The sequence below is a fragment of the Heliangelus exortis genome, chromosome 9 (assembly GCF_036169615.1).
Source record: "Heliangelus exortis chromosome 9, bHelExo1.hap1, whole genome shotgun sequence".
Taxonomy (NCBI): Eukaryota; Metazoa; Chordata; class Aves; order Apodiformes; family Trochilidae; genus Heliangelus; species Heliangelus exortis.
The window spans coordinates 24,607,456-24,633,217 of NC_092430.1; the positions used below are offsets into that span (position 1 = coordinate 24,607,456).

Below are 25,762 nucleotides of genomic sequence, written 5' to 3' on the forward strand. Positions count from 1 at the left end.
TGATAACACTTGATGTTTAGAGTTACTGCTAGAGACTGGTGTGCAGAGCCAAGGACACTGCTCAGCTCTGAGGAAAACATAAAGAGGTCCCACCTGCATCCTTCCTTTGGGGAGGAACGGACAAGAGAGATGCCAGAATTGACCAAACAGAGGATTCCATCCCATACACCTCATCCTCAGTATAAATTTGAGGGATCAGGAGGGCCAAGCCAGATTTCCTGCTTCCAGCTTCTGGCTGCCTGCCCTTCCTGCCTTTCCTGCTTCCATTCCTTCACCCCGGCATCCTGGGAGGATCCCGTCTGTTCATCTGCCTGTGCTCCTGATCCATCCCAGCCCATATCTGTGTGTTCCTGCCTCCAGCTCCCAACTGCTGCTGAGCCCAGGATTCCAGCCTGGACTTTCCCAGAGCTGCCCTGCAGCCTCGGTGGTGATGTGAGAGCTATTGGGGGAAAGAGGGGAGGAATGTGGTACCCATTTTCTTGTATATTTGTATATATTTATTAATTTTTCCTATTTCTCATTCCTGTTTCATTAAAGTTGTGTAGTTTAGTTCCCAACCCATCAGTCTCTCTCCCTTATTCTCTCTCCTTTCTTATCAGGGAGGAGAGAGAGATTAATAGAGAGTGTCTGTTACTTGGTTTAATTGCCAGGGCAGTGTTAAACCCTGACACATGACCACAAAGGTCAGGAACAAAGCAAAGGGACATTTTCCACATCCAACACTGAGTTGAGGGGCAAACCCATAAAGTTTGAGAGCTTAGCACTAAGGAAAGGCACAGATTTCCTGGGGTCAGACTCCTCCTTTATACCTCCTATGGCTCTGTGTTCAGGTAAGACTCATTTTAGAACTAACACACTGCCCAGGACTGGGCTGCTCACTCAGATTTATTTTTCCATGCTCACATTCTGCTGCTCTGCTCCCTCTAAACATGGGCAGTCAGAAAGCCACCAGTGAAACTTCCCCTTCTCTCCCCTAAAATTAAAAAGTCAGCCCTGGCTTCCATCAGCAGAGTGGCTTGGGGTAAATTAACTTTCACTGTTGGCTTTTGATGGATGGGGAATGAACTCTGTGTTGTTCAGCTGGAAATCTTGGAGCTATTTTTCATCCCAAGTGTCTGCTGAGCTGTCAGGTTGATAAGATTTTCCTATCACTGTGGAAACATTTTTTTAGGCTCCTTGGCCAGCATCAGGAGAGCTTCACTGCAGCATCCCCACCCCAACCCAGTGATCTCCCACCCCAGCTGCTTTTTTTTTTAGGTTACTCTGTGTAGAAAATACTGAATAAGTAACAATTCCCAGATGGTGGGACAGCAGCTGGATGCTGGATGCTCCTGACTCCAAGGTTTTGGGTCAGCAAGGAGAGATTTTTCTTGTCTGAGTTACTAAACCTCTTCTGCTTGTGGGTTATTCCCATTAATCTCATTTTTATAAGGGTTTGGATGATTTTTCCAAGCAATTTACAGAACACATTTCAGCTTTCTGCTGGAGGGACATCCCAGGCAAAGGTTTTGCTTTTCATTGGGTGATTTACTAAAGACAAAAATGTTTGAAAGAACCAATCCCCCAAAAAGCAGTGAGACCTTTTGGGATCAGAAGCTAAAGAAAAGGTTAAAAACCTTCATGCAAAGAGTATATTTGAGTAGATTAAAACTCCAACCTCCCTGGAGACCACTCAGCCATCAGTTTCTGCTTCTCCTGCCTACTTTAATTCTGCTCACCAAAATTATTGGTAACTTTGGGTAGGTATGGGAAGAAATACTTGTGGGGAGAAGGGGAGCCTTAAGGGGATGAGAAATCAGCTCTAAAGGCTCTTTTTAAATTTTTAATTTTTTTTTTTTAGTTTCCAAAGCTTGCAGCCAGCAAAAAGGAATCTCAGAAAGCACAACCTGATGACACATAACATCACTTTCTTGAGGGAAAAGGACAAAACAGATGCTTTCTGCTCACTCCATCCTTCCAGAACTATTTCTTGCTGCCTGAGTCATCTCATCTCGGTGACACAGAGGTTTCCTTGGGCTATAAAGCCCCTGTATTTCAGAACTTTAAGAAAGAGAGGAGAAAGGGGGTTGATCTTTTTAGGATTAAACAAATATTTGGCCAAATTAGAAATTACCAATTAGCAGCAACTGCCCAACAGAGCAGCTGGGGCTGCCCCATCCCTGGCAGTGTTCAGGGAGGGGTTGGATGGGGCTTGGAGCATCCTGGGCTGGGGGAGGTGTCCCTGCCCATGGGCTTGGGACTCCTTAAGTTCCCTTCCAACCCAAACCAATTTGGGATTCCAATGGTTATTTACCCCTGGACACTGAAAAAAAGGCCACCAAGACAAAGTAACTTGGGTAAGTTTTGCAGCTTGGTAGCTTGAAGGTCCAAAGTGATTTATTGGGAAGTATTTTGAGTATATTTAGAATTATCCCTGCTCAAATTCTGGGATAGATTTGCCCTCCTGAACTGGCAGCAATAAATTCTGCTGACCTGAGAGGAAAACCAAGGAGGGTGCCTGGGATCTGAGGGTCATCTCACTCCCCTTCCAAACCCCTCCAGCTGTGGGGATGAATCATAGAATCATAGAATCCTAGAATCCTAGGGGTTGGAAGGGACCTGGAAAGATCATCTAGTCCAGCCCCCCCTGCCAGAGCAGGGCCCCCTAGAGTCCATCCCCTAGGAACGTGTCCAGGTGGGTTTTGAATGTCTCCAGTGAAGGAGACTCCACAACCCCCCTGGGCAGCCTGTTCCAGGGCTCTGTCACCCTTACAGTAAAAAAATGTTTTCTGATATTCAACTTGAACCTCCTATGCTCCAATTTACACCCATTACCCCTTGTCCTATCACTGGTCACCACTGAGAAAAGCCTAACTCCATCTCCCTGACACTCACCCCTTACATATTTGAAAACATTGATGAGGTCACCCCTCAGTCTCCTTTTCTCCAAACTAAAGAGCCCCAGCTCCCTCAGCCTTTCCTCATAAGGGAGATGTTCCACTCCCTTAATCATCTCAGTAGCTCTGCGCTGGACTCTTTCAAGCACTTCCCTGTCCTTCTTGAACTGAGGGGCCCAGAACTGGACACAATACTCCAGGTGTGGCCTCACCAATGCAGAATAGAGGGGGAGGAGAACCTCTCTTGACCTCCTAACCACCCCCTTTCTAATGCACCCCAGGATGCCATTGGCCTTCTTGGCCACAAGGGCACATTGCTGGCTCATGGGCATCTTCTTGTCTACCAGGACCCCCAGGTCTCTTTCACCTCCACTGCTCTCCAGCAGCTCAGCCCCCAACCTATACTGGGACATCGTGTTGTTCTTCCCCAAATGCAAAACTCTACACTTCCCCTTGTTGAATTTCATCATGTTGAATTTCATCATGAACATGAAGCTCCCACTGCCCTGAGCAGCCCTAATCCCCCTCCCTCTCACCAGCACATCTGGTGCTTGCACACTTGATGGACAAATTGGATTTTCCTAAGTCTGACATTTTTTCCCAAGTGCTATAAATCACCATTTTATGACTGATTCCATCCCAGCTGTTCAAGATCTGCATCAGGGCTCTGGTATCTGGGTCATCTCCTGGCTCTGGTGCCACCAGCACTAAATCAATGCTCACTGAAGGGTATTTCAGGCTCTCTCCCAGTGAACTGTTAAAACAATCTGATCATTGTTTAATTTGGAGATGAGCAGCAGGAATTAACCCTGTGCTGGCCACACAGCCCAGCAAAGCCTGAGGAATCAGGAGGCTGGAAAGGGAACTGCTGGGACAGTGGCACATCAGCCCCTCCTGGAGGGTCTGTCCCAAAAAAAACCCCATAGGTGAGATGAGGCCAGGATTTTATGGCTTCCAGGAGAAGAATTTACACACAATAAGAATAATTTAGACACACAGGTCTGCTGCTCCTGGGTGTAAAAGGGGCTGCACACACTTCAAGCCTTCCCCTCCAAGTGATGGGAGCCCCCAGGGCCAGCCAGGGATGGGCATTGGGTTGCAAAGCCCCAGCTCTAAAAGAAGAAAAAATTTCAGAAAATTGTGCACGTCAGAACACACCTTTCTCTCTCCCTGCCTCATTTACACCTCCTGTTGTTATTTGTGTGGGCAGCAGCAGCCCCTCTGCAGGGGGCTGATCACTGGGATGTGTAAAAAACCCCCACGTTTGGTTGCTACGAATGGCTCAGCCTTAATAATTCTCTGCAGAATCTGGACCCAAAGCCCATTTCCACACAGACACCCTTCAAAAATCCAATCTGAGTCCTGGGAAAGCATCCCCATCACTCTGAGCCTCCTTCAGTCCTGAGCTCAAGGCTGCAGAACACAAAAGTACCATTTCCTACTAATTATACCCCAAACGTTGGGTTTGGGCTCAGTGGTCACACGAAGGGTTTTGGTAGTGAAGCTGAAGGTGTCATTTCCATCCTCATCCTGAGCTGGCACAATATTTGCTGCTCTGAGATGAGGCTGGGGGGGACCCAAGATCCCACCCCCAGCTGGAGGAGCTTTTATGGTCACTAAATACCTGGAGACATGAATTCCAGAGGATTTCCAATATCCCTTGGAGCTTTAATACCCCCCCAGCCCCACTGGGAAGAACTGAGTCTTTTCAGAAGCTCAGAGCCCTGGCACTTGCCTGGCAAAGCAGAAAGGATTTTTGGGGGGGATTTGAAGATTTCCAGCTCACATTTCATGGCATAAAGATCATCCTCTTACACCCCATCCGTGGTAACACTGAGGAGATAACTCAGCTAAATACTTCTCTGCAGTCTGCTGCATTTCTTAGAGGGTAAGGTTTGCCCTTTCAAACCCTTTTTTTCTTTTTTTTCTTTATATTTTATTTATTTGCATTTCAAAGCAGCCCTAAAAATATGAATTCCAGTGCAAATCCTTAGCATAACACCATCCAGTATTATACATTCTGCTCAAAGTGCCAGGAAAAATCCCCCAACTCTTGCATTTCCACCTGCCCACAGTTTCCCTGAATATTTGTATCAAATATTTCTGCAAGAAAGGCAAATTATGAAGCAGCAACTCTCTGCATTATTTCCAGCTGATCACTTTGTCACTGTTGTACAAGCCAAGGAATCCTGCTGTGGCCAACAAAATAATTCCCTCTTTTCCAGCTATCTCCCAATAGTTTCAGAAGGACTCTGTCTGGCACTTAAACATCTGGGTAATCTTTACATTTACAATCAAATTTTTATTGTTCATTTATGATTTTTATAATTATTAAAATTTAATTTTACTTAACCAACAAAAAAAGCACTGCAGAGAGGCTGAGCAAGGTGGTTTTCAAGCAAGTAAATATTATTTAACCCAGTAAATAACCAACAAACACCCTGTGCCACCCTCCTTGGCTCAGGGATGTGAACACCAACTGCCCAAACTCAATCAGGGGACAGAAAATATTCAAAGCAAAAGCTTTTTTGTTATTATTTTTCACCAAAAAAAGGGGAAGCAAAAGAGGCAAGAGGATAAGGGCTGACTTGAAGGCAGCATTCAATCCAGCAGAGCCCTGGAGGCACCTTGAGCATCACTTGTCCCCACTGGTTCAGCTGCTCAGGGACCAGGGGACCCCTTAAAATAAACCCCAGAAAAAGGTAAAACAAGAGCTGTGACACCCAGCTTCTGCTCAAGGTGCTTCTCAGGTCTAAGAAAGGGGAAAAAACCAAGCAATAAAAACTTTGTCACCAAACTGGCATTTAACAGGACCATGTGGAGAGTGCACAAAATGATAATTAAACCAAAATAAAATCCCTCTTGGAAGAGCCACAGTTTTTAAATAAACCAAGACACAGAGGCTGAAGCAAACTTGCCTGGACAGGATGCATTCTGACAACATTTTAAGCAAATGCTTTGCAGAACCTTGTCTGGCTTGGGGGATCCAGAGTTGTCCAGGGGGAGGATGCTGTGTCCAGAGAGATCCCACAAACTCCCAGGACCTTTCATCCTGCTGCTCAGTCACACAAAAGTCACTTTGTGTGCCAAAGGCTTTGTACAAACCACAGAGATGCTGCAGAAGCCACAAATAATGCCCCTCAGTGCTGCTGGAAAATATATCCATTGAAATCCAGAGGCACTGGAATGCTTTTTTAATAAAAAGAGGGGATTCAGCCTCTAATTTCTTTGGTGGGATTATAGAGAATCTCATGGCCTCCACTTCATGCAGGAAATTGTGCTCTTTGGTTTAAGAGAGCCAGAGCCATGGCAGGACTAAATTCCCAATATTTCCACTGTATTTCAGGAGTGGAAAGGAATCTGTCCCACTCACCATGGGCAGGGGGCAAAGGTCTGTGCTGGTGCTAAAGGCTATGAGGGAAGAGAAGTATGAGCTTTTAAAATTAAAAAAAATATCTTTTCCTTGACAAAATGTGAATATTCTTCATTTTCTGGATCATTAAACCTCCTGGAAAGTGAATTAAGAAACTCTGGGTGATTTTTAGAGCATCAAGTAGGGTTTGAGGCTGTGATTCACATTCACAGGAGATCAGTGCCCTCTCTCTGGAAGGGAGCAAATGTCCCCCCTGAAAGGTCACACTCTGAGCACAAAGTTTAATTCCCTTTCCTTTGGGTTAAGGATCAGCAAAGGGTCTGTTTCATTACAAGAGAATGAAGAAGTTCCTGTGGATACAACTAAGTACATCAGGATTAAACCTATTGGATGGAAAGAAAGGAATGGAGAAGAGAAATTGGGATTTATCCCTGCAAAACCTAAGCTCTTCTGAGCCTCCCTGATCCTTGCCATGAGGCCTGAGATCAGATTTATGTCTCAGTCAAGTGGGGTTTTGTTAACAGAGGTGCAGCAAGCTCAGAAATGGGAAGGGGCAGCCCCAGGGATGCTGGTGGAACCTCTTAACACTCTTAAAAATGATTTCAGAAGAAAATCTAGAAAATATCTTCCCAGCAGGGAGAGAAATATCAATAAACTCCTGTCTACAGCACTTCCCCAGAAGCTGTGGTCGTGACCATAACTGCTTCCCATGCCAACAAACACCTCTGGACTAACTAAAACTGCTGAATTTTCCAGAGCATCCCCACGTTGCATTTCAGTTCCCTTTGAGCTAAGAAGTCTGCTTCTGAAATCTGCCACCAAGATTTTTTCTTTTTTTTTTGGTTCAGTCCTAATTTAAGATGTTAAATACAACAGACAAGAGAAATCCACCCCCTTGGGGCTGCTCAGGAAGGGCTGGAGCAGGTTTGGACAGGCTGGGGCAGACTGTGGTGGAGGGAAATGCCATGGAGTTTCCATGTGTTAGGATGTGCTAATTATTTACATTTCACCATACTTTGCATAAAAAAAAAAAAAAATCCTTTGCAAATGAAAAAAAAATTAAAAAAAAAAAAAAAAGTCCTTCCCAGGAAGGATTTTTATCCCTGCATGGAGAACCTTCCCTTCTTTCCCATCCCCAAACTGCCCTTGGGAGCAAGATGCTCCTCTAGTTCCTCACTAAATCAGAAATTTTTTATCCAGACAGCAGTGGAGCATCTCAGACTTCTGGACACCAGGATAATCAAACAGAATAACAATATGATGCTCTCCTTAGCTCCTCAGAGTACCAGAGTCATTCTGTTATTCTGAAGATGCCTTGAAAGCCTCTTAACTACATCTTTATTGAAGCAATAGAAATGTCTTTAGAGCTACCTTGGTGCAAATGCATCAAGAACACTCTCAAAATGCCTTGTTCTACCTTGTACCTGAAAAATCCATTTGAAACATATTCTGCTGTATTGGATTTCTGCCTGAAAGAGCTGATTTAGGCAGCTGATAGAGGGTGGCAGGTGCCCCATTCATTGCCTTATCATTTAAACACTCTGGTCATAAAACCCCCAAGAGAAGGATGCTCTGTCTGTCCATGAAAAAAAAATAATCCACTGCCTGGGGCTTAGGGGAACAGCAACAGAATTTTAAATACCTTGCAAAGACCCAAGCTCTCCCACTGACATTATTCCAGCTGGAATAATCCAGCATTTTCCTAGCAGGATGTTCAGCTGCACCACGAGAGAAGTAATGCAATTAAAGCACCACCATAATGAGGAGCTGGAAACACAGGTTGGAATGGGGAAAAAAAAAAGGCTTCTAAATTTTAAAATAATGAAGCAAACACGACTGGTGCACACGGGGTGAAGAATGGGTGATTAGACACAGCAGGGAAATGTCAAATATCAGATATCACAGCAATTATTCCACACCTCACCTCTGGGTGTTTTTTTTTTTTGCTGTCCTGCTCCTCCTGATAACTGCTCAGACCTCCCTAATTTTTGCAGCTGTTCAACAGGAAGAAAAAAAATTAATTAAATTAATTTTTAATTAAATTTAAATTTAAATTAAATTAATTGCCCCTGCCAAGAGGCAATGAGAGCTGGCATGGCTTGCTCAGCAGACAGGGTGGGATGCAAGTGAAAGGGTAAGATGCTAATAGAGAATATAAAGCCACCCCAAATGGGCAAAATAAAGCCTAAAATTTCCCTGAGGAGAAGCTTAAAGCCCCAAAGTTGAGTCCCCACGTGGGACAAGGACACAAGTGGTGCATGGGCAAAGCTCAAGCTCCTCAAGGAGGAAACCTCAGGGATTTGCCATCAGTTTGAGTGGGGCTTCAGGTGGGCTGGCAAGGAGAAAATAAACATTATTGCATAAAAAAACATGAGAAAATTTCAGAACAAAGGAACCCTTCAAAATTCACTGTAACTTGGGTAGGACATTGGATGTTTGGGGCTGTCAGGTGGAGGAGGTTCCTGGTACTGCAGAGGGGAGGGAGAAAGAGCCACAGAATTGGAGAAAAAGAGATTTTCCTCCTTAGTACAAGTTGCTTCCAGTCCACCATGCTCAGAAAACATCTGTCTGAGCCTGGCCATAGGAAAAGTGTACAAGGAAAAAGGTCAAAAGCAATTAGTGGCAGACCCAGAAAATCCCAAGGAAAAAGAAAGTTGGAAGAGCACTTATCCCTGCAGAGGGCAAAAAAACCCTAATGGGAGCTTGTTCCTATGGCAGACATGGTTCAGACAAAACTGAGTAAAATATATGAAATATATAAAAAAACTCTTATGGAAAAGCAGGTTCTTTGGAGGGCCCAACCCCACTCTGGATCTGAAAATGTTTTCCAAGATTTTCCAAAGGGGCTCCATACCAGCAGACATCTAAGTGACACAACCAAAAAAAATGGTGGAATTAATTCAGAATACTGAATAAAACCCAAAGTTCCTTAGATCTCTTGAGGGCCTTTGATAAAGCAAGGTAGCCCTGCTAAAAAAAGTCCTAATATCAGAGAGGAGGTTTGGAGGAAACACAAGGACCTGAATCAACAGAGCATTTAAGTCTCCAGCCATTAGAATAAAAATTAATAAGACACATCCCAAAAATTTCTGCTCCAAGAAAAGGTTGGGTTTATGTCCTGCCTTGTCCAGGACTTTAATAAAAACCCTAGAACAGTCCCATCAGCCCAAGAAGCCCCAACAGCTTTATTAAAACAAAGTAATTTATTAAAACAAAGTAAAGTAATAAGTTCTATCCAGAAACAAAAATTACAAGTGCTGTCTCTGGAGAGCACAACATTACTGGCTGCTACCTCATCCATATTTTTAAAGAAATCCCAGGAATCCCAAGCTGGAACTGGAATTATGTTCAATCCACCCAAGAACCCATGGCAATAAAACCATGCTGGGTGTTGCTGAAGGTGGGAAATGAAGGGATAATTTCATCTCCAATACCCACAGAATCACTTCTCAAACCAAACAATGACCAAATGCACCAGAAAATTGTGTCTTAATCCATTTAGCTTGAAAAAAAATTAAAATAAGTATTACCTCAGGGAAGGATCTGCTCACAAAACTGTTACTATCAGCACCCAGTTGGGCAAGAACTCATTTTGGAAATAATTCCCTTTGCACACCTTGGTGGCAGGGAGCAATAATAAGATCATTTAAAAAAAAAAAACCAAACCAACAGGCAGTCTGGATCAAGCTGGGTTTATAAAGTCATTTGTTCTTGGAATGGGACCAAAGGCAAAATGGATGGAGAACATTAAGAGGTCAATCAACCAAATAGTATTTTACACTTAATGAATTCAAGATATGAGTGAGATTTGATAATTCCTGTGTGGGAAGTTCTTGTGTCATCTGAATATTAAAATGAAGACTTTTGCCAAGAGGTCTCAGGGCTTCTAAATTGCTGTTCATTCAGCACATTCTGCCCCCTAAAAATGTCATATGCATCTTACTAATGAACTTGAGCTGACCCTAAGAACATTTCATGTAGAAAAGCAGTCAGCTGGCTCAGAAGTGTAGTTACTGGAACAGATTTAGAACCTCCCAAAGACCAGAACAATCCTTGCTATTTGCTTGCTTAAACTCAGAGAAGTGAGAGAAATAGGTAGAACAGTTCAGTTAAAAATACACTTTTCCTGTATAATTCATCTAAACGTTTCTTTGATGAGCAGAAATAAATCCTTTCCACTTTGGGAGAGGAGAAACTGTACATATAGGGGAAAATCTTCTCTGTACCAGCCCCCACTAAAGCTCTGCTGCCACATTTCAGTGTCACCAAGGCCACCAAGAGGACCTGGTGGCTCTGGCCACTTCTGTAGGGTTTCCCCTACATGTTAAGAATTTTCTAGTACATGTATTTTATGTATCTAATTCCTTGTGGTCCTACTCCTCATGATGTAAGGTCTGTTCCTTACATTTCCTACACCCTTCTTTGGACCAGTTGGGCTGATGGGACTGCTCTAGGGTTTTTATTAAAGTCCTGGACATTGGAATTATTTCCAAAATGAGTTCTTGCCCAACTGGGTGCTGATAGTAACAGGTTTGTGAGCAGATCCTTCCCTGAGGCAATACTTATTTTAATTTTTTTTCAAGCTAAATGGATTAAGACACAATTTTCTGGTGCATTTGGTCATTGTTTGGTTTGAGAAGTGATTCTGTGGGTATTGGAGATTAAATTACCCCTTCATTTCCCACCTTCAGCAACACCCAGCATGGTTTTATTGCCATGGGTTCTTGGGTGGATTGAACATAATTCCAGTTCCAGCTTGGGATTCCTGGGATTTCTTTAAAAATATGGATGAGGTGGCAGCCAGTAATGTTGTGCTCTCCAGAGACAGGACTTGTAATTTTTGTTTCTGGATAGAACTTATTCCTTTACTTTGTTTTAATAAATTACTTTGTTTTAATAAAGCTGTTGGGGCTTCTTGGGCTGATGGGGCTGTTCTAGGGTTTTTATTAAAGTCCTGGACAAGGCAGGACATAAACCCAACCTTTTCTTGGAGTAGAAATTTTTGGGATGTGTCTTATTAATTTTTATTCTAATGGCTGGAGACTTAAATGCTCTGTTGATTCAGGTCCTTGTGTTTCCTCCAAACCTCCTCTCTGATATTAGGACTTTTTTTAGCAGGGCTACCTTGCTTTATCAAAGGCCCTCAAGAGATCTTTTTCAAGATCTCTTTTCTCCTTGTGACATCAGGATCTAATTAATCCCAGTGAGGGAATTCATTGCCTCAGGGATAAAGTGTGGCTGGAAATCTCCCAGTCCCTTGGAGCTGGAGCCAAAGCACCCCATGCACCTTCCCACACAGCTGAGGGGTGGGGAAATGGAACAGCAGCAGTTGCTGGGAAGAAAAATAATTCTGCAATTTTCCTTTTGGAGCTATCTGTGCCCATGGAATTCCAGGCAGGAGATGAGCCAAGGGGCAAGGTGGGCACTGCTTGAGTCCTACACAGGATTCCTGCTCCACCTTGGGGCAATTCCTACTCCCAGGATAATATTTTCTTCAGGAAACAGAGCAGAGAGGAAACCAGGGAAAGGAATATTTAGCTTGAGGGAGGGCAAAGCAATAGGACCTGAAGGAGAGGAGAGCTTGTGTGGAGTCTGGGCAGGAAAACACTCTTGATGGCATGGAATCATGGAATCATCATGGAATCATGGAATCAATCATGGAATCATCATGGAACCATCATGGAATCATGATGGATGGAAAGGACCTTCAAGATGATGGAGTCCACCTGGCAGTCCTACACCACCTTAATCACCTCCCACATCTCCTAGGCCACATCTTCCCATTTTTTTTTTTTAATCCCCCCAGGGATGTGGTGACTCCCCCACCTCCAGGGGCAACCTGCTCCAATGCTTCACCACTCCAAATTCCTTTGGTGAGGAATTTTTCCCTAATATCTGATCTGAACCCCCCCCCTGGTGCAACCTGACCCCGTTTCCTCTTGTCCTTCCACACCTGGCTTTGCCTTCAGCCACTTTTTTCTAACTCCAGCAGGCTGCAAAATCCTTTGAGACAGCAAGAACCACCAACCCCTCGTGGCTCTGGGACACAGAATTTTAGTTTTAGCCTCCAAAAGGAGTGGAATGAGCAGGGATAAAATCCACATTCCCCATGGGAACAATGGGACTGCCTACAGGTCAGAGGGTTGAAACCCCCTCGAAACATTTTGGGTGGAGCCATCACTACCACAAGTCCTTTTTTTTCCAACCTTAGAATCATAGAATCATAGAATCATAGAATTAGCTGGGTTGGAAGGGACCTCAGAGATCATCAAGTCCAACCCTTGACCCACCGGTGCGGTTGCTAGACCATGGCACTGAGTGCCACATCCAGGCTCTTTTTAAATGTCTCCAGGGATGGAGAATCCACCACCTCACCGGGCAGTCCATTCCATTGCCTGATCACCCTCTCCATAAAAAAATTCTTTCTGATATCCAGCCTAAACCTCCCCTGGCACAACTTAAGACTGTGTCCTCTTGTCTTGTTGAAAGTCGTCTGGGAAAAGAGCCCAACCCCCCCCTGGCTCCAACCTCCTTTCAGGGAGTTGGAGAGAGTGATGAGGTCTCCCCTGAGCCTCCTCTTCTTCAGGCTGAACAGCCCCAGCTCTCTCAGCCTCTCTTCATAGGGCCTGTGCTCGAGTCCCTTCACCAGCCTGGTTGCCCTCCTTTGGACCTGCTCCAGCACCTCAATCTCCTTCCTGAGCTGAGGGGCCCAGAACTGGACACAGGACTCAAGCTGTGGCCTCCCCAGGGCTGAGCACAGGGGCAGAATCCCTTCCCTGGACCTGCTGGCCACGCTCTTCCTGAGCCAGCCCAGGATGCCATTGGCCTTCTTGGCCACCTGGGCACACTGCTGCCTCCCCTTTAGCTTCCTGGCAATCCAGACTCCCAGCTCCCTTTCTGCCACTCTCTGCCCAGCCTGGAGCTCCCCATGGGGTTGTTGTGTTGAACCTCATCCCGTTGGGATCAGCCCAACTCTCCAGTCTGTCCAGGTCCCTCTGCAGAGCCCTCCTGCCTTCCAGCTGATCCACACTTCCCCCCAGCTTGGTGTCATCTGTGAATTTGCTGCTGATGGACTCAATCCCCTCATCTCAATCATCACTAAAGATATTAAACAGCACTGGGCCCAACACTGATCCCTGGGGGGTCACCACAGCCGCCATTTTGATGCAGCCCCGTTCAGCACCACTCTCTGGGCCCGGCCCTCCAGCCAGTTCCTAACCCAGCACAGGGTGCCCCTGTCCAAGCTGTGGCCTGACAGCTTTTTCAGGAGAATGATGTGGGAGAAGGTGTCAAAGGCTTTGCTGAAAGCAGAAGGCAGAATTTGGGTTGAAGGCAGGTTCCTTTTGGGAATGTCTTGCCTGAAATTCCATCAGGGAGGGTGATGGGTGATGCATGAGGAAAAGGATGAATTCACTGACTGAAATCATCTCTTCCATCTTGGGTGGTAAAATTCTTTTTTTTTTTTTTAAGTCAAACTTAAGTAATAATACACACAAAAAAAAACCAAAACAACCAAAAATAAACAAAACCAAACCCAGTTCCCAGCTCCTGGAGGGGGGGCTCTGACTGCATTGAGCCTTGAGGAGTTTTAAAACCTCACATGGTGGAGCCTGGGTTTTACCCCAGACATTTTTCTTGCTTCTAAATTGCACTGCATTGCAGTGTGTGAAGCCAAGCTCACTTTAGCTAAAGGTGACAAGGTTTATAAATAGATGATGTTAGAAAACATTCAGGACTTTTTTTTTTTTTCCCCTAAGCCATAAGGATGACAACTCCTGGGAGAGCAAATCAAATATGAAACCCTAAAATTCTTAGAAAATTCCATCTTCCTGAACAAGAGAGTGTTTAGAAATGACACCAAATAAAGAGTAGGGATTCCCCAAAAAGCAAACTAACTGCTAGAATTAAAGGAGATAAATAATTTCCAGTGAGCAGCATGTTGTAATAATGTGGTTTTTTTTTTTTTTTTTTCTCCTTTCTTCTTTGTTCCATCCCAGAAGTTTGTGAGTTAGGAAGGCAAAGTGTTGATTTTCTGGAGAGATCCCCACCCAGGCATTAGGACTATTTGCACGTTGTGAATTTTATGATTTAATGAAAAAGAGGCACTTAAGTCCTGCCTACAGCAAGCACTTCCAGGCTTTAGCAATAAATCTGCATTAAGAGGCCACTATTTCATGCTTGCAGTACAGAGAAAATTACACACACACAGGATGAGTGGGTGAAGATGGGCAAAGCTTTCCAGGCACCACTATCAAAACACATATGGATAAAAAAAGTCCAATTCCTGCATCTTTTTTTTTTTTTTTTCTGCTACTTTCCCTCCCCAAGAGCAAGTTTAGTGAATCATGTGCTAAATATCACTAAATAAAAATATTTTTATTGCAGCCCAGCATCCCTAAGCTCCAAGGCAAGAATTCCAGCTGGACGCAAGGTTTGATGATGAGTGGAATGAGCTGGAAAGGTTTCTCTGGGGTTATTTTTGATCTGATATTATGCTCCACATTCAACCATTTCACTCCAGTTCCTACTGGTTATTTCAAGAGAATGTCTGAGGTTGGAAGGAGCCTCCAGAGGCCACCTGGACCAGTCCATTGCTCAAGGAGTTTGCCCAGGACCATGTCCAGAGGCCTTTGGATATGTCCAAGGATGGAGAGTCCGTGGTCTCTCTGGGCAAGTTGTGGTGTTACTGGATCATCCTCAAAGGAAAAAAAAAAAAAAAAAAACAACCCAAAGAAACCCAACACAAAAAAACAACCAACCAACCAAAAACAAACAAACAAACAAAAAAAAAAAACAAAAAAAACAAAAAAACCCCCCCCAAAAAAAAACAACCAACCAACAAAAAAAAAAAAAAAAAAAAAAAAACAAACAAACAAACAAAACAAAAAAAAAAAAAAAAAAAAACCAAAAAAAACAACCAACCAACCAACCAACCAAAAAAAAACCCAACCCAACCCAGAACATTTCAGGTAGAACCTCTTCCAGTTGGTGCTCATTGCTCTTGCCCTGAATATCAGAGGGTAAATTACAGGTATTTGACAAAGAAGTGACATTTCTGTTACTGTCAGCAGTATCCTCATGGGAAAAAAAGCAGGAATCTGGTCCTTCCTGGGATTTTGGTTTATGGTCTATTTGCAGTTACTGCTGCTTGGGGACAGAGTCCCAGAATCCCAGAAGCTCAGGTGGGAAGGGAGCTCAAGGCCCATCTGCTCCAACCCCCCTCAGGTTATTTTTTACCTCAGACTTCCAACATTCCAGAGTGGGGGAATCCACCCCTTCCCCTGAAACCATCCCAGGGTCCTCATGGGGAAAAATTTCCCTCTTGTGTCCAATCAGAACCTCCCCAGGAGGAGGAGGAGGGGAAGAGTTTGGGAATGATTTCCTGTGGCGGTGCTGAGAGCCAGGAAATAGGGACCCAATTCCAGAGGGTCCCGTTTGGGTTTCCCAGGTTTCCAGCCCTAAAAGAGGATGTCCCAGGATCCTGCTCCAGCTCCAGGGGATCACCGGGCCGGCCCGGCCTCGGAGGGAATGTGGGGAAGAGGAGGAAAAAAAGCGGGAAGTTCGGGCGGGAAGTCCGGGAGGTGCCGCCGCTGTCCGCGGTGCTGAAGGACGGACGGGAGGGTTTCGGTTAAAGGGAAAAGAAGAAAAAGAAAAGAAAAATGTAGAAAATGGAATGAGAAATAAATAAAACAAAGTAAAACTAGAGAGTAAAAAAATAAAAATTTTTAAAAAATTAAAAATTGAAAATAAGATAAAAACTATAAAGTAAAATGTAGAGAGGAAATACGTAAAATAAAAAATATAAAATAAATAGAATAAAATACAAAAATAAAAAAAGACCAGAAAACTAAAAAATTAGAAATAGAAATGAAAATTAAAAAGTATAAAATGAAGTATAAATTGATATTTTATTTTATACTTTTTTATACTTGATTAATAAAAATAAACTACAAATAGTAACAAAAATTTAAAAATTAAATAAAAATAAATGAAACGAAACAAAATAAAATAAAAAATAAATAAAATAAAAAATAATAAAATAAAATAATAAATAAATAAATAAAATTTTAAATACTAAATAATAAATAAATAATAAAATAATAAATAATAATAATAAATAAAAATCAATAAAACTAAAAAATTCGAAATAGAAATGAAAATTAAAAAGTATAAAGTATAAATTGATATTTTATTTTATACTTTTTTATATTGATTAATAAAAACAAACTACAAAGATAAACAAAATTTTAAAAATTAAATAAAAATAAATAAACCGAAACAAAATAAAATTAAAAATAAATAAAATAAAAAATAATAAAATAAAATGAAATAAAAAATAAAATAAAATAAAATAAAATAAAATAAAATAAAATAAAATAAAATAAAATAAAATAAAACAATCGAGATGCCCCTGCAGCTGTGCCAGAGCTCTGGATGCTGTCCCCTGGAGCTCTCTCTGGTCTGTGGGGGTTCTCAGTGTTTCTGTGCCTTGCCCAGGTGACGTCTTTGCGACTCAGGCACCTAAAGCCACTCTGAGTCACCGGGAGAAGGGGACAGGACCCAGCCAGGAGCCCGGGGGACACAGCTGGACCAGGACCAGGACCAGGACCAGGAGCAGGAGCAGGAGCAGGAGCAGGAGCAGGGCAGGTCACTCAGAAATGTAGTTTTGCCACTTTAAACAAACAAAGTATTTGTAAACAAGAATATTATTTCCAAATCTGTTATTTTTCTTTAAAATTAAAAAAAAATTTTTTTTCTTCAAAATTTTTTTAAAATACTTTTTCTTTAAAATTTTTTAAATTTAATTTTTTAAATTAAAATTAATATTTTTTTTTTTCCTTAATTTTTCAGAGGCTCAGGGCAGGCTCAAGCACTGGGAAAGCCCAAGGAAACACTTCCCATTTTCTTTAAAATTTTTTAAAAATAGTTTTCCTTTAAAATTTTTTAAATTTAATTTTTTAAATTAAAATTAATATATTTTTTTTTTTCCTTAATTTTTCAGAGGCTCGGGGCAGGCTCAAGCACTGGGAAAGCCTAAGGACACACTTCCCATTTTCCCTTGGGAAGGATGAGCCCTGCAGCCACACCAACTCAAGCAGCAACTCTAGCGCCCCAGCTTCGCTTCCCCCCAAATCGGGACCTCTCCCGTGTGACCGTTTTACCCCGAAAGACCCCAAAAACCTAAAAACCCAAAAGTCTGATTGCCCGAGAGCCCCCGAGGGCCTCCCGGAGCTTTCCTGCGCGGGCTTGTAGGGACCTCTGGTGGAAACGGGAGCTCAGCGCTCCCACCCTGCGGCTCCAGAGGGGTGAAAAGGAGATTCCCAAATTCCAATCTCTTGGATTATTTCATCTCATCCCGAGCCTAAAATTTCCCTCAAAGCTGATGTGTTCCCGTGTCAGGAAGCTGGAAGCAAAATTCACAGGCATTGAATCTACCTGCTGATTTTTTTTACCTCAAACTTCCCTCTCCAGAGCCACACGAGTGACACAAAATGGGTTCAATGTTTGGGGCTGGAGTTTAGAGTCACCTTAAAAAGAGAAGCCCAGGCTCCAGCTGCTGGCCACCCAGTCTCCACAGTTGCCTCCAAAATCAAGTTGAATTATTAATCCTTAGATCAACTTCTCTAAGTCTCTTTTAGGAAAAAAAAAAATCAAAAACCAAACCACCATACAAACCGCAATAATTTGAGGGGAAAGCACCACAATCTGGGGTTTTTTTGAGATCACAAAGTGGTAAACCCATGAGAAGACTGCTGCTTTCTGCAGAACACCACACCACCACTTGGAAACACCTTTTCCCATCTCTCAGCACCCTGCTGGGTCCAACACACACCATCAGAACCATTTGGGTTGGAACAGACCTTTAAGACCATTGAGTTCAACCATGACCCAGCAGTGCCAGGGCCACCACTGCCCCGTGTCCAAATCTCCAGGGCTTTGTAACTTCTCCAGGGATGGGGACTCCAGCCCTGCCCTGGGCAGCCTGGGCCAGTGCAGGAGACCCAGATCTCAAGCTCAGCAGCACCTACAAGAACCACACCAGCTCCTGGGTTCACCTCCCACCTCCCCTACCAACTCCTTCTTTCACCAGGAGCTCATCGTTCAGCTTGCAGTTCTCCAAAGTCATAGAATCATAGAATCATAGAATCAGAATCCTAGAATCCTAGAATGGGCTGGGTTGGAAGGGAGCTCAGAGCTCATCAAGTCCAACCCTTGCTCCACTCCCCCCGTGGTTCCCAGCCCATGGCACTGAGTGCCACATCCAGGCTCTTTTGAAATAGCTCCAGGGATGGAGAATCCACCCCTTCCCTGGGCAGCCCATTCCAATGCCTGATCACCCTCTCCAGAAAGAAATTCTTTCTCATGGCCAACCTAAACCTCCCCTGGCACAACTTGAGCCCTCTTGTGCCCTCTTGTCTTGCTGAGAGTTGCCTGGGAAAAGAGCCCAACCCCCCCCTGGCTCCAACCTCCTTTCAGGGAGTTGGAGAGAGTGATGAGGTCTCCCCTGAGCCTCCTCTTCTCCAGCCTCAACACCCCCAGCTCCCTCAGCCTCTCCTCAGAGGATCTGTGCTCCAGTCCCTTCCCCAGCCCAGTTGCCTCCTTTGGACCTGCTCCAGCACCTCAATCTCCTTCCTGAGCTGAGGGGCCCAGAACTGGACACAGGACTCAAGCTGTGGCCTCCCCAGGGCTGAGCACAGGGGCAGAATCCCTTCCCTGGACCTGCTGGCCACGCTCTTCCTGAGCCAGCCCAGGATGCCATTGGCCTTCTTGGCCACCTGGGCACACTGCTGCCTCCTCTTCAGCTTCCTGGCAATCCAGACTCCCAGCTCCCTTTCTGCCACTCTGTGCCCAGCCTGGAGCTCCCCATGGGGTTCTTGTGTTGAACCTCATCCCCTTGGGATCAGCCCAACTCTCCAGTCTGTCCAGGTCCCTCTGCAGAGCCCTCCTGCCTTCCAGCTGATCCACACTTCCCCCCACACTTGGTGTCATCTGTGAATTTGCTGATGATGGACTCAATCCCCTCATCTAAATCATCACTAAAGATATCAAACAGCACTGGGCCCAACACTGATCCCTGGGGGACACCACGACCGCCATTTTGATGCAGCCCCGTTCAGCACCACTCTCTGGGCCCGGCCCTCCAGCCAGTTCCTAACCCAGCACAGGGTTCTCCTGTCCAAGCTGTGGCCTGACAGCTTTTTCAGGAGAATGCTGTGGGAGACGGTGTCAAAGGCTTTGCTGAAGTCCAGGTAGAGCGCATCCACAGCCTTCCCCTCATCCCCCAGGCGGGTCACTCGATCATAAAAGGAGCTCAGGTTGGTCAGACAGGACCTGCCCTTCCTAAAGTCCCTGGGAGGAAGCAAACAAAAAGCAAAGGGATGGGAAAACCTTTCCCAGTACTCACGGGGGTGCTGGTGTCAGAAAAGGTGTTCATGCTGATGGATCTGCTCATCTTCCCTGAGGAGAGGGATGGTGGGGAGGGGCTGCGCTTCTCCGGGCGCTGCAGGTACTCGCGCCATGCGCGCTGGATGCTGCCCAGACACCAGGACACAGGGGTTGAGGGGGGGAATACAGAAACAAAAGCTGGTTAAAATACATATATTCTTGACTGAGGACACGATTCTGGTGGGTTTCTACTTGGTGAACTTTGTTTTCCAGTTTGGGTGATGACCAGGTGTAGCTGTCCTCTCTAGAGGAGACACCACTGGTGTGGCCTGAGCTCTGCTCTTAGGTGTAACTCAGGTATCTCTGAGGTAGAAGCAATTCCTCATTTCACAGACTCACACAACCACAGAATGTTAGGGGTTGGGAGGGACCTCAAAATTTTAAATCCCTAACCTACAGAACCTACAGAAGTTGTTTAAATGTTCATGGCCAGGTTGGATGAAGCCTTGAGCAGCCTTGTCTGGATGAGAGGTGCCCCTCCTTGCAGGAGATATCTCCAAGGTCCCCTCCAACTTAAGCCATTCTAGGATTCTTTGATTCTAATTTCAGACTTGGACATAGCTCAGTAATTCTCTTCCATCTTGCATCTCTGTTTAAGAGAAAAACCAGCCTGCAACACCTCAAGTCCATCAGCTTGCAGCTCCCCATCAGACACAGAAGTTCAGAGCCAGAGCAGGACTCTGACATCTCCCTTCTGGGGAGCTGAGGATGTAAAACCTCCTCCAGAGCAACACGTGGGGATCACAGAAGGAGCTCTGCTTCCAAACCCTAAACTTTGGCCAGGTTTCTAAAACCAGACAGGCAATTTTATAAAGAAATCAGATTTGCTGTGTGGGCAGTGGGAGGGCAGGGCAGCTCTCAGCAGGTGGCAGTGCCAGCCTGGCTCTGCCTCCCCCATCCTGAGAGGTGTTGGGAATTCAATAGGTGTTGATGCATTAACACAACTTTTTTTGGGGGGGTTTGCAGGCAGGATGACCCCTCAGCTCTGCAGGAAACACCCCTGACACCTTCACACCTCCAGCATTTACACTGGGTGTTGTTTCAGCTTCAAGCTTGACTGCATAATCTCTGCAAGCAGTATTTACATACTCATATCTACACACACTCTCTCTTCTAAAGCTTAACTTAACTGAGATGAAGTCATTACCACCCGTCCAGAAAGCTCCCCAGAATTTTATTCTCTCACCTGGTTTATATTTGATCGAGATAAATACGATTTGATTTGATTTGATATTTGGTTTGCATGTCTAAAAGGCACTGGATGGATTTTAATTTGAAGCTTCATCTCCTCTGAATATTTCATTATAGCATTAATATTTTTACATCCTGTATACCCAGTTAGCTAACTAAATAAACAGTCAAATTTCACTAAATAGTGAAATTCAGTGTATAACACAGCACTGAATACAGCTCTGAGGGAAGCTGCACCCCAAAGCTGGCTGTCAGAGAATTTTGCCATGAGGTAGTTGGGGATTTAGCATAAAAATGTTGATTTTTTGGATGCATGCTAAATGTTCATTGTCTGCTGAGAAGTCCAGGGGCCACACGTTAGGGCAGAACAGGATCCAGCTGGATGGAACTGAAGGAACAGCACTGGGAGAGGCCTCTTCTCCAGCACTTCCATCTCCAGCCCCAGGAAAATTTAAGGATTGCTCCTTGCAGAGGTGCCCCAGGAGCTGCCTGAGGAGCTGTCCCCAGGCTTCCCATCAGATGTGAACAATCCCACACAAGGAATTCCTTGCTTTCCACAATACTTCCCCACTCTAGGACACTCTCTGTGCTATGAAAAATCTAAATTTTTCCAATATTCTACAGTTTCACCAAGGAAATGACAAAATCAGTGCAACATTAAAGCTTAGCATTTGAACCTCAACTCAAAGAGAATGTTTGTGTGCCTAAAAGGTAAGGAAGAGCTTAGCTAGCTGGCAAAACTGAAGTTTATTTAGTATTTGATGTTATACAGAAATCCAGGGGGGCTACAGGCTGCATTTTGTGCTTCAGGAATCAGACAAACCCTGCTGCATTTAGAGGCAGAAATGACATGCTTGGTTACTTACATTTTCACTTTGGATTCCAGGGGCTGTAAGTTGATATTATATTTTTCAATATTATTTTCTTCATCCATGGCAAGCTGATGGCTATGGAGAAACAAAGAGAATGGGTTTAGGGCTCCTCAACGTGCTGCTGCTGCTGCAAATTAATTCTGAAATTTTGACAAGAAGGCAGAGGAGCTGCTGGTTATAAGGTGTTGCTGTCTTTGGAGGAAGGGTCCTTGTCTCCAGCCTCATTTGGTACCAATTTGGGTCCATTTTCCAGATCAGAGCCCACCTGGGTCATTACACTCCACCTGCTCCAGAGACAGCCACACCCAGCAAAGAAGCTGCAGCAAATACAAAGCAAAAAAAAAAAAAAACAAAAAACCCAACCAAACAACCCCAAAACCCCAACACTGACAAATATAACAGATATTCTTTCTAAATTAACTCTCATCCCTGGGGCTACGTTAGAAAAGCTGGAGAGTAAAATGGAAAGGAGCAATGGAAATGCTGGTAGCAAAATGAATTACATCAGCAAAAGCCATCCAGGAATGGGAAGGAAAAAAATTCTTCATTATAAATGATGGCCAGGGAACTGGTGCTGGGAGCAGATTGCTTTGAGAAAGTGAGTGGAAAATGCTGGAAGATTAAAAAAAAAAAAACAAAACATCTGTGGACGTTGCTTTGGATGGGACAAGCACCATGGATGGAAGGTCTTGGTGGGAAAAGTTGTAAGATTAGACCCCAACCTGTGGAGTTATTTTGAGACTTTACTGGGCACTTAATTACATCATTCAATCAGCAGCAGCTTTCAGAAATTATCCTCCTGTAACTAAAAATAAGAAGTGTTCACGGGAGAGGTGCAAAAGCTTGGATATTTAGGATATTACCAAGAGAAACATGGTTGGCAAGAACCAGCCTGTCCCACAGGAAGGGATTTGTTGCCATCTTACTGGACCACATGTAAGAACCCCCCAGAAATCCCCCATTTACCTTTGAAGCAAGTCTTTGCCATTATTGACCTGTTCCAAGGTGTGCTGCAGCCTTCTGAGTTCTTCCTGCAGGGAGAGAAACAAAACATTTATTTCAGTTAGTTTATATTTATGTAAAAGTTTATATTTATATAAACTATGTATTTTTATTTATATATATATTTATATATAAATATATATTATATATCATATATTATATATATTATATTATATATATTATATATTTATATTTATATATTGTTTTATATTTATATTCAGTAGTTATGGGAAACCTTTGCCTGGCTTGGGAGATGCCCCCTCAGCCAACACTGGGAACAAAACACTAAAAAACCCTAAAAAACCCAAAAAACTAAAAAAACCAAGGTACTGACCCATCTGCCCAGCACAAGTTGGAAAGAAAATATCCGACCTACATATTAAAAAAAAAAGGAATAATCAGAGCAAAAAAAGGAAAATGTTCTTTCATGTCTCAGGTGTGTGGCTGCTTTGATTGGAGAGGAGTCAGCCAGGGGAAGAGGCAGGAGAGCCCCAGTGGATATTTTCAGGAGTTTCTCATTGTTCTGCAATCAAGGAGCATTCAGGTTCAGAATTAAGAGCCTGGCTGAGATTTCCAGCTCGATGCCTTTCCCTGGGTGTTTGCATCAGATCCTGTTGCTGAATGGGATGAGACAGAGATGTCCTGAGTGGCAGAGCTGAGGTTCCCTGCATCCATGCTAATGTCCCAGCAAAAATCTACCCCTGATGTTCAGCAGAGATAAAAAGGCTTAAAAAAAAAAAAAAAACAACAAATCAAATGTATCTGGCTGGCTGGGTTTTATTGCTCTGATGGAAAAGGAGCTGAGGGGTGGAGGAGAAGGTGGTCACCATGAAGTGTGTGCTCCAGGGGATGCAGTTCCTGGACATGGACATGCCAAGTCCCCTTCCAGGATTCTCAGGAAGGCCAAGGATGTGTTTATCCTGTGTATGTGATCAGACCTGAGGGTGAATCAAAGATTTTTGGTCCAATAAGACTGTGGCAGCCTCCAGGTGCACAGCAGACCAGCCAGCTCCATCTTCTGCAGCCCCAAAGAAAGCCCTGGGAATCATAGAATCACAGAATCCTAGAATCCTAGGGGTTGGAAGGGACCTGGAAAGATCATCTAGTCCAACCCCCCCTGCCAGAGCAGGGCCCCCTAGAGTCCATCCCCTAGGAACGTGTCCAGGTGGGTTTTGAATGTCTCCAGTGAAGGAGACTCCACAACCCCCCTGGGCAGCCTGTTCCAGGGCTCCGTCACCCTTACAGTAAAAAAATTTTTTCTGATATTCAACTTGAACCTCCTATGCTCCAATTTACACCCATTACCCCTTGTCCTATCACTGGTCACCACTGAGAAAAGCCTAACTCCATCTCCCTGACACTCACCCCTTACATATTTGAAAACATTGATGAGGTCACCTCTCAGTCTCCTTTTCTCCAAACTAAAGAGCCCCAGCTCCCTCAGCCTTTCCTCATAAGGGAGATGTTCCACTCCCTTAATCATCTCAGTAGCTCTGCGCTGGACTCTTTCAAGCACTTCCCTGTCCTTCTTGAACTGAGGGGCCCAGAACTGGACACAATACTCCAGGTGTGGCCTCACCAATGCAGAATAGAGGGGGAGGAGAACCTCTCTTGACCTACTAACCACCCCCTTTCTAATGCACCCCAGGATGCCATTGGCCTTCTTGGCCACAAGGGCACATTGCTGGCCCATGGGCATCTTCTTGTCTACCAGGACCCCCAGGTCTCTTTCACCTCCACTGCTCTCCAGCAGCTCAGCCCCCAACCTATACTGGGACATCGTGGTGTTCTTCCCCAAATGCAAAACTCTACACTTCCCCTTGTTGAATTTCATCCTGTTTCTCCCTGCCCAACTCTCCAGCCTGGGAGATTTTAGTGGCACTTTTTAGTCCTTTGCAAGGCTCTGCCCTGTTCAGCACAGAACAGGATCCTGGTCAGCAGCTGATTTATTCCTTTCCTTTCCTCCCAGCCTTGGCAGGACCCCTGCTGCAAAATATGTTTTATACATAAATTTATCAAGAGGACAATCAGAGGGTCCCCAGCCTTTGCCTTCTGGGGCTCTGGTCCATTTTGTGGGCACGTGGTAGCTGGCAAAGCACTGCCCATGGACCACTCCTCAGCCACTGGGAATGACCCAAACTTGAAACAACTTCTTATTTTTGCCTTTTTTTCATTGTGCTCTGAGGAGCATCCTCCTCTGGCATATTAGAACCAAGCAACTTTCAAAATTGCTTCCTCTGAAGCCCTGCTCAGTTCAGAGATGACCTTTTCTTTCTCCCATATTACTCTGCTGGTCATTTTATTTTTTTTTTTTTTAGCATCCCCCAGACCCCAGTACAGTCATTTAGAATGTGAAAACAATCTGCAATTGACTTTATATCTATAGCTCTGGGTGACAAAACCTGCATGAGTTACATAAATCATTGCTGGTGTTTGACATCATTTTCCATTAACCCCAGGGTGAAGACCGAACAAAAAAACCCCAGTAAAACCCCAAATTGGTTGTGACATTTTTGACTATTCAGGCTTTCAATTAACCAGCCCGGGCCAGGCTGCATAAAAAGCCATGATCTAAGGCAAGTGCAGAAGGGGCACAGCAATGTTTGCATAATTAGGAAGAGAAGGAGACATAAAATCTATACTAATTTCAGTTTTGCATCATTAACCATGAAGTATTGATTATTGCTCCTTCCAGCAGGATTTATGAAGCCAGCCATGCCCAGACAGGGATGGGATGCTCTGCCCCCAGCCCCTGGCATGGTCACCAAGGGGTGTAGGGGTCCTGCTCCTCCAACCCCCTGCCCCAGGAGGTCCCAAAATCCCCCAGGAATGAGCCAGCTGCAAGCTGGGACTTCAGAAAATTAAATTGGAAGAGATCCATGCTTTTGGTGGAATGCACCAGGCCTCTAGAAAGCTGGATGGGATGTAAACATACTGCAAAATTTAGGGCAGGTTTCCTCTGCCTCCATCCACCCAACACAGACATTGCCAGCACCAGGTAC

General features: G+C 44.4%; 1 protein-coding gene across 2 annotated transcripts in view; it reads right to left on the minus strand.

Annotated features, from left to right (window-relative positions):
* The window catches only part of SCHIP1 (schwannomin interacting protein 1), a 97,974-nt gene extending 75,185 nt beyond the window's left edge, over positions 1-22,789 (minus strand). For both annotated transcript variants that reach the window (XM_071752795.1, XM_071752796.1), the window contains exons 1-3: positions 22,725-22,789; positions 21,753-21,833; positions 19,655-19,781 (exon numbers count right to left, since the gene is read on the minus strand). In XM_071752795.1, the coding sequence (XP_071608896.1) occupies positions 19,655-19,781; positions 21,753-21,820 (195 nt within the window). In that variant the 5' untranslated portion in view covers positions 21,821-21,833; positions 22,725-22,789. The remainder of the gene's footprint in view (positions 1-19,654; positions 19,782-21,752; positions 21,834-22,724) is intronic.
* Positions 22,790-25,762: the final 2,973 nt, after the last annotated feature.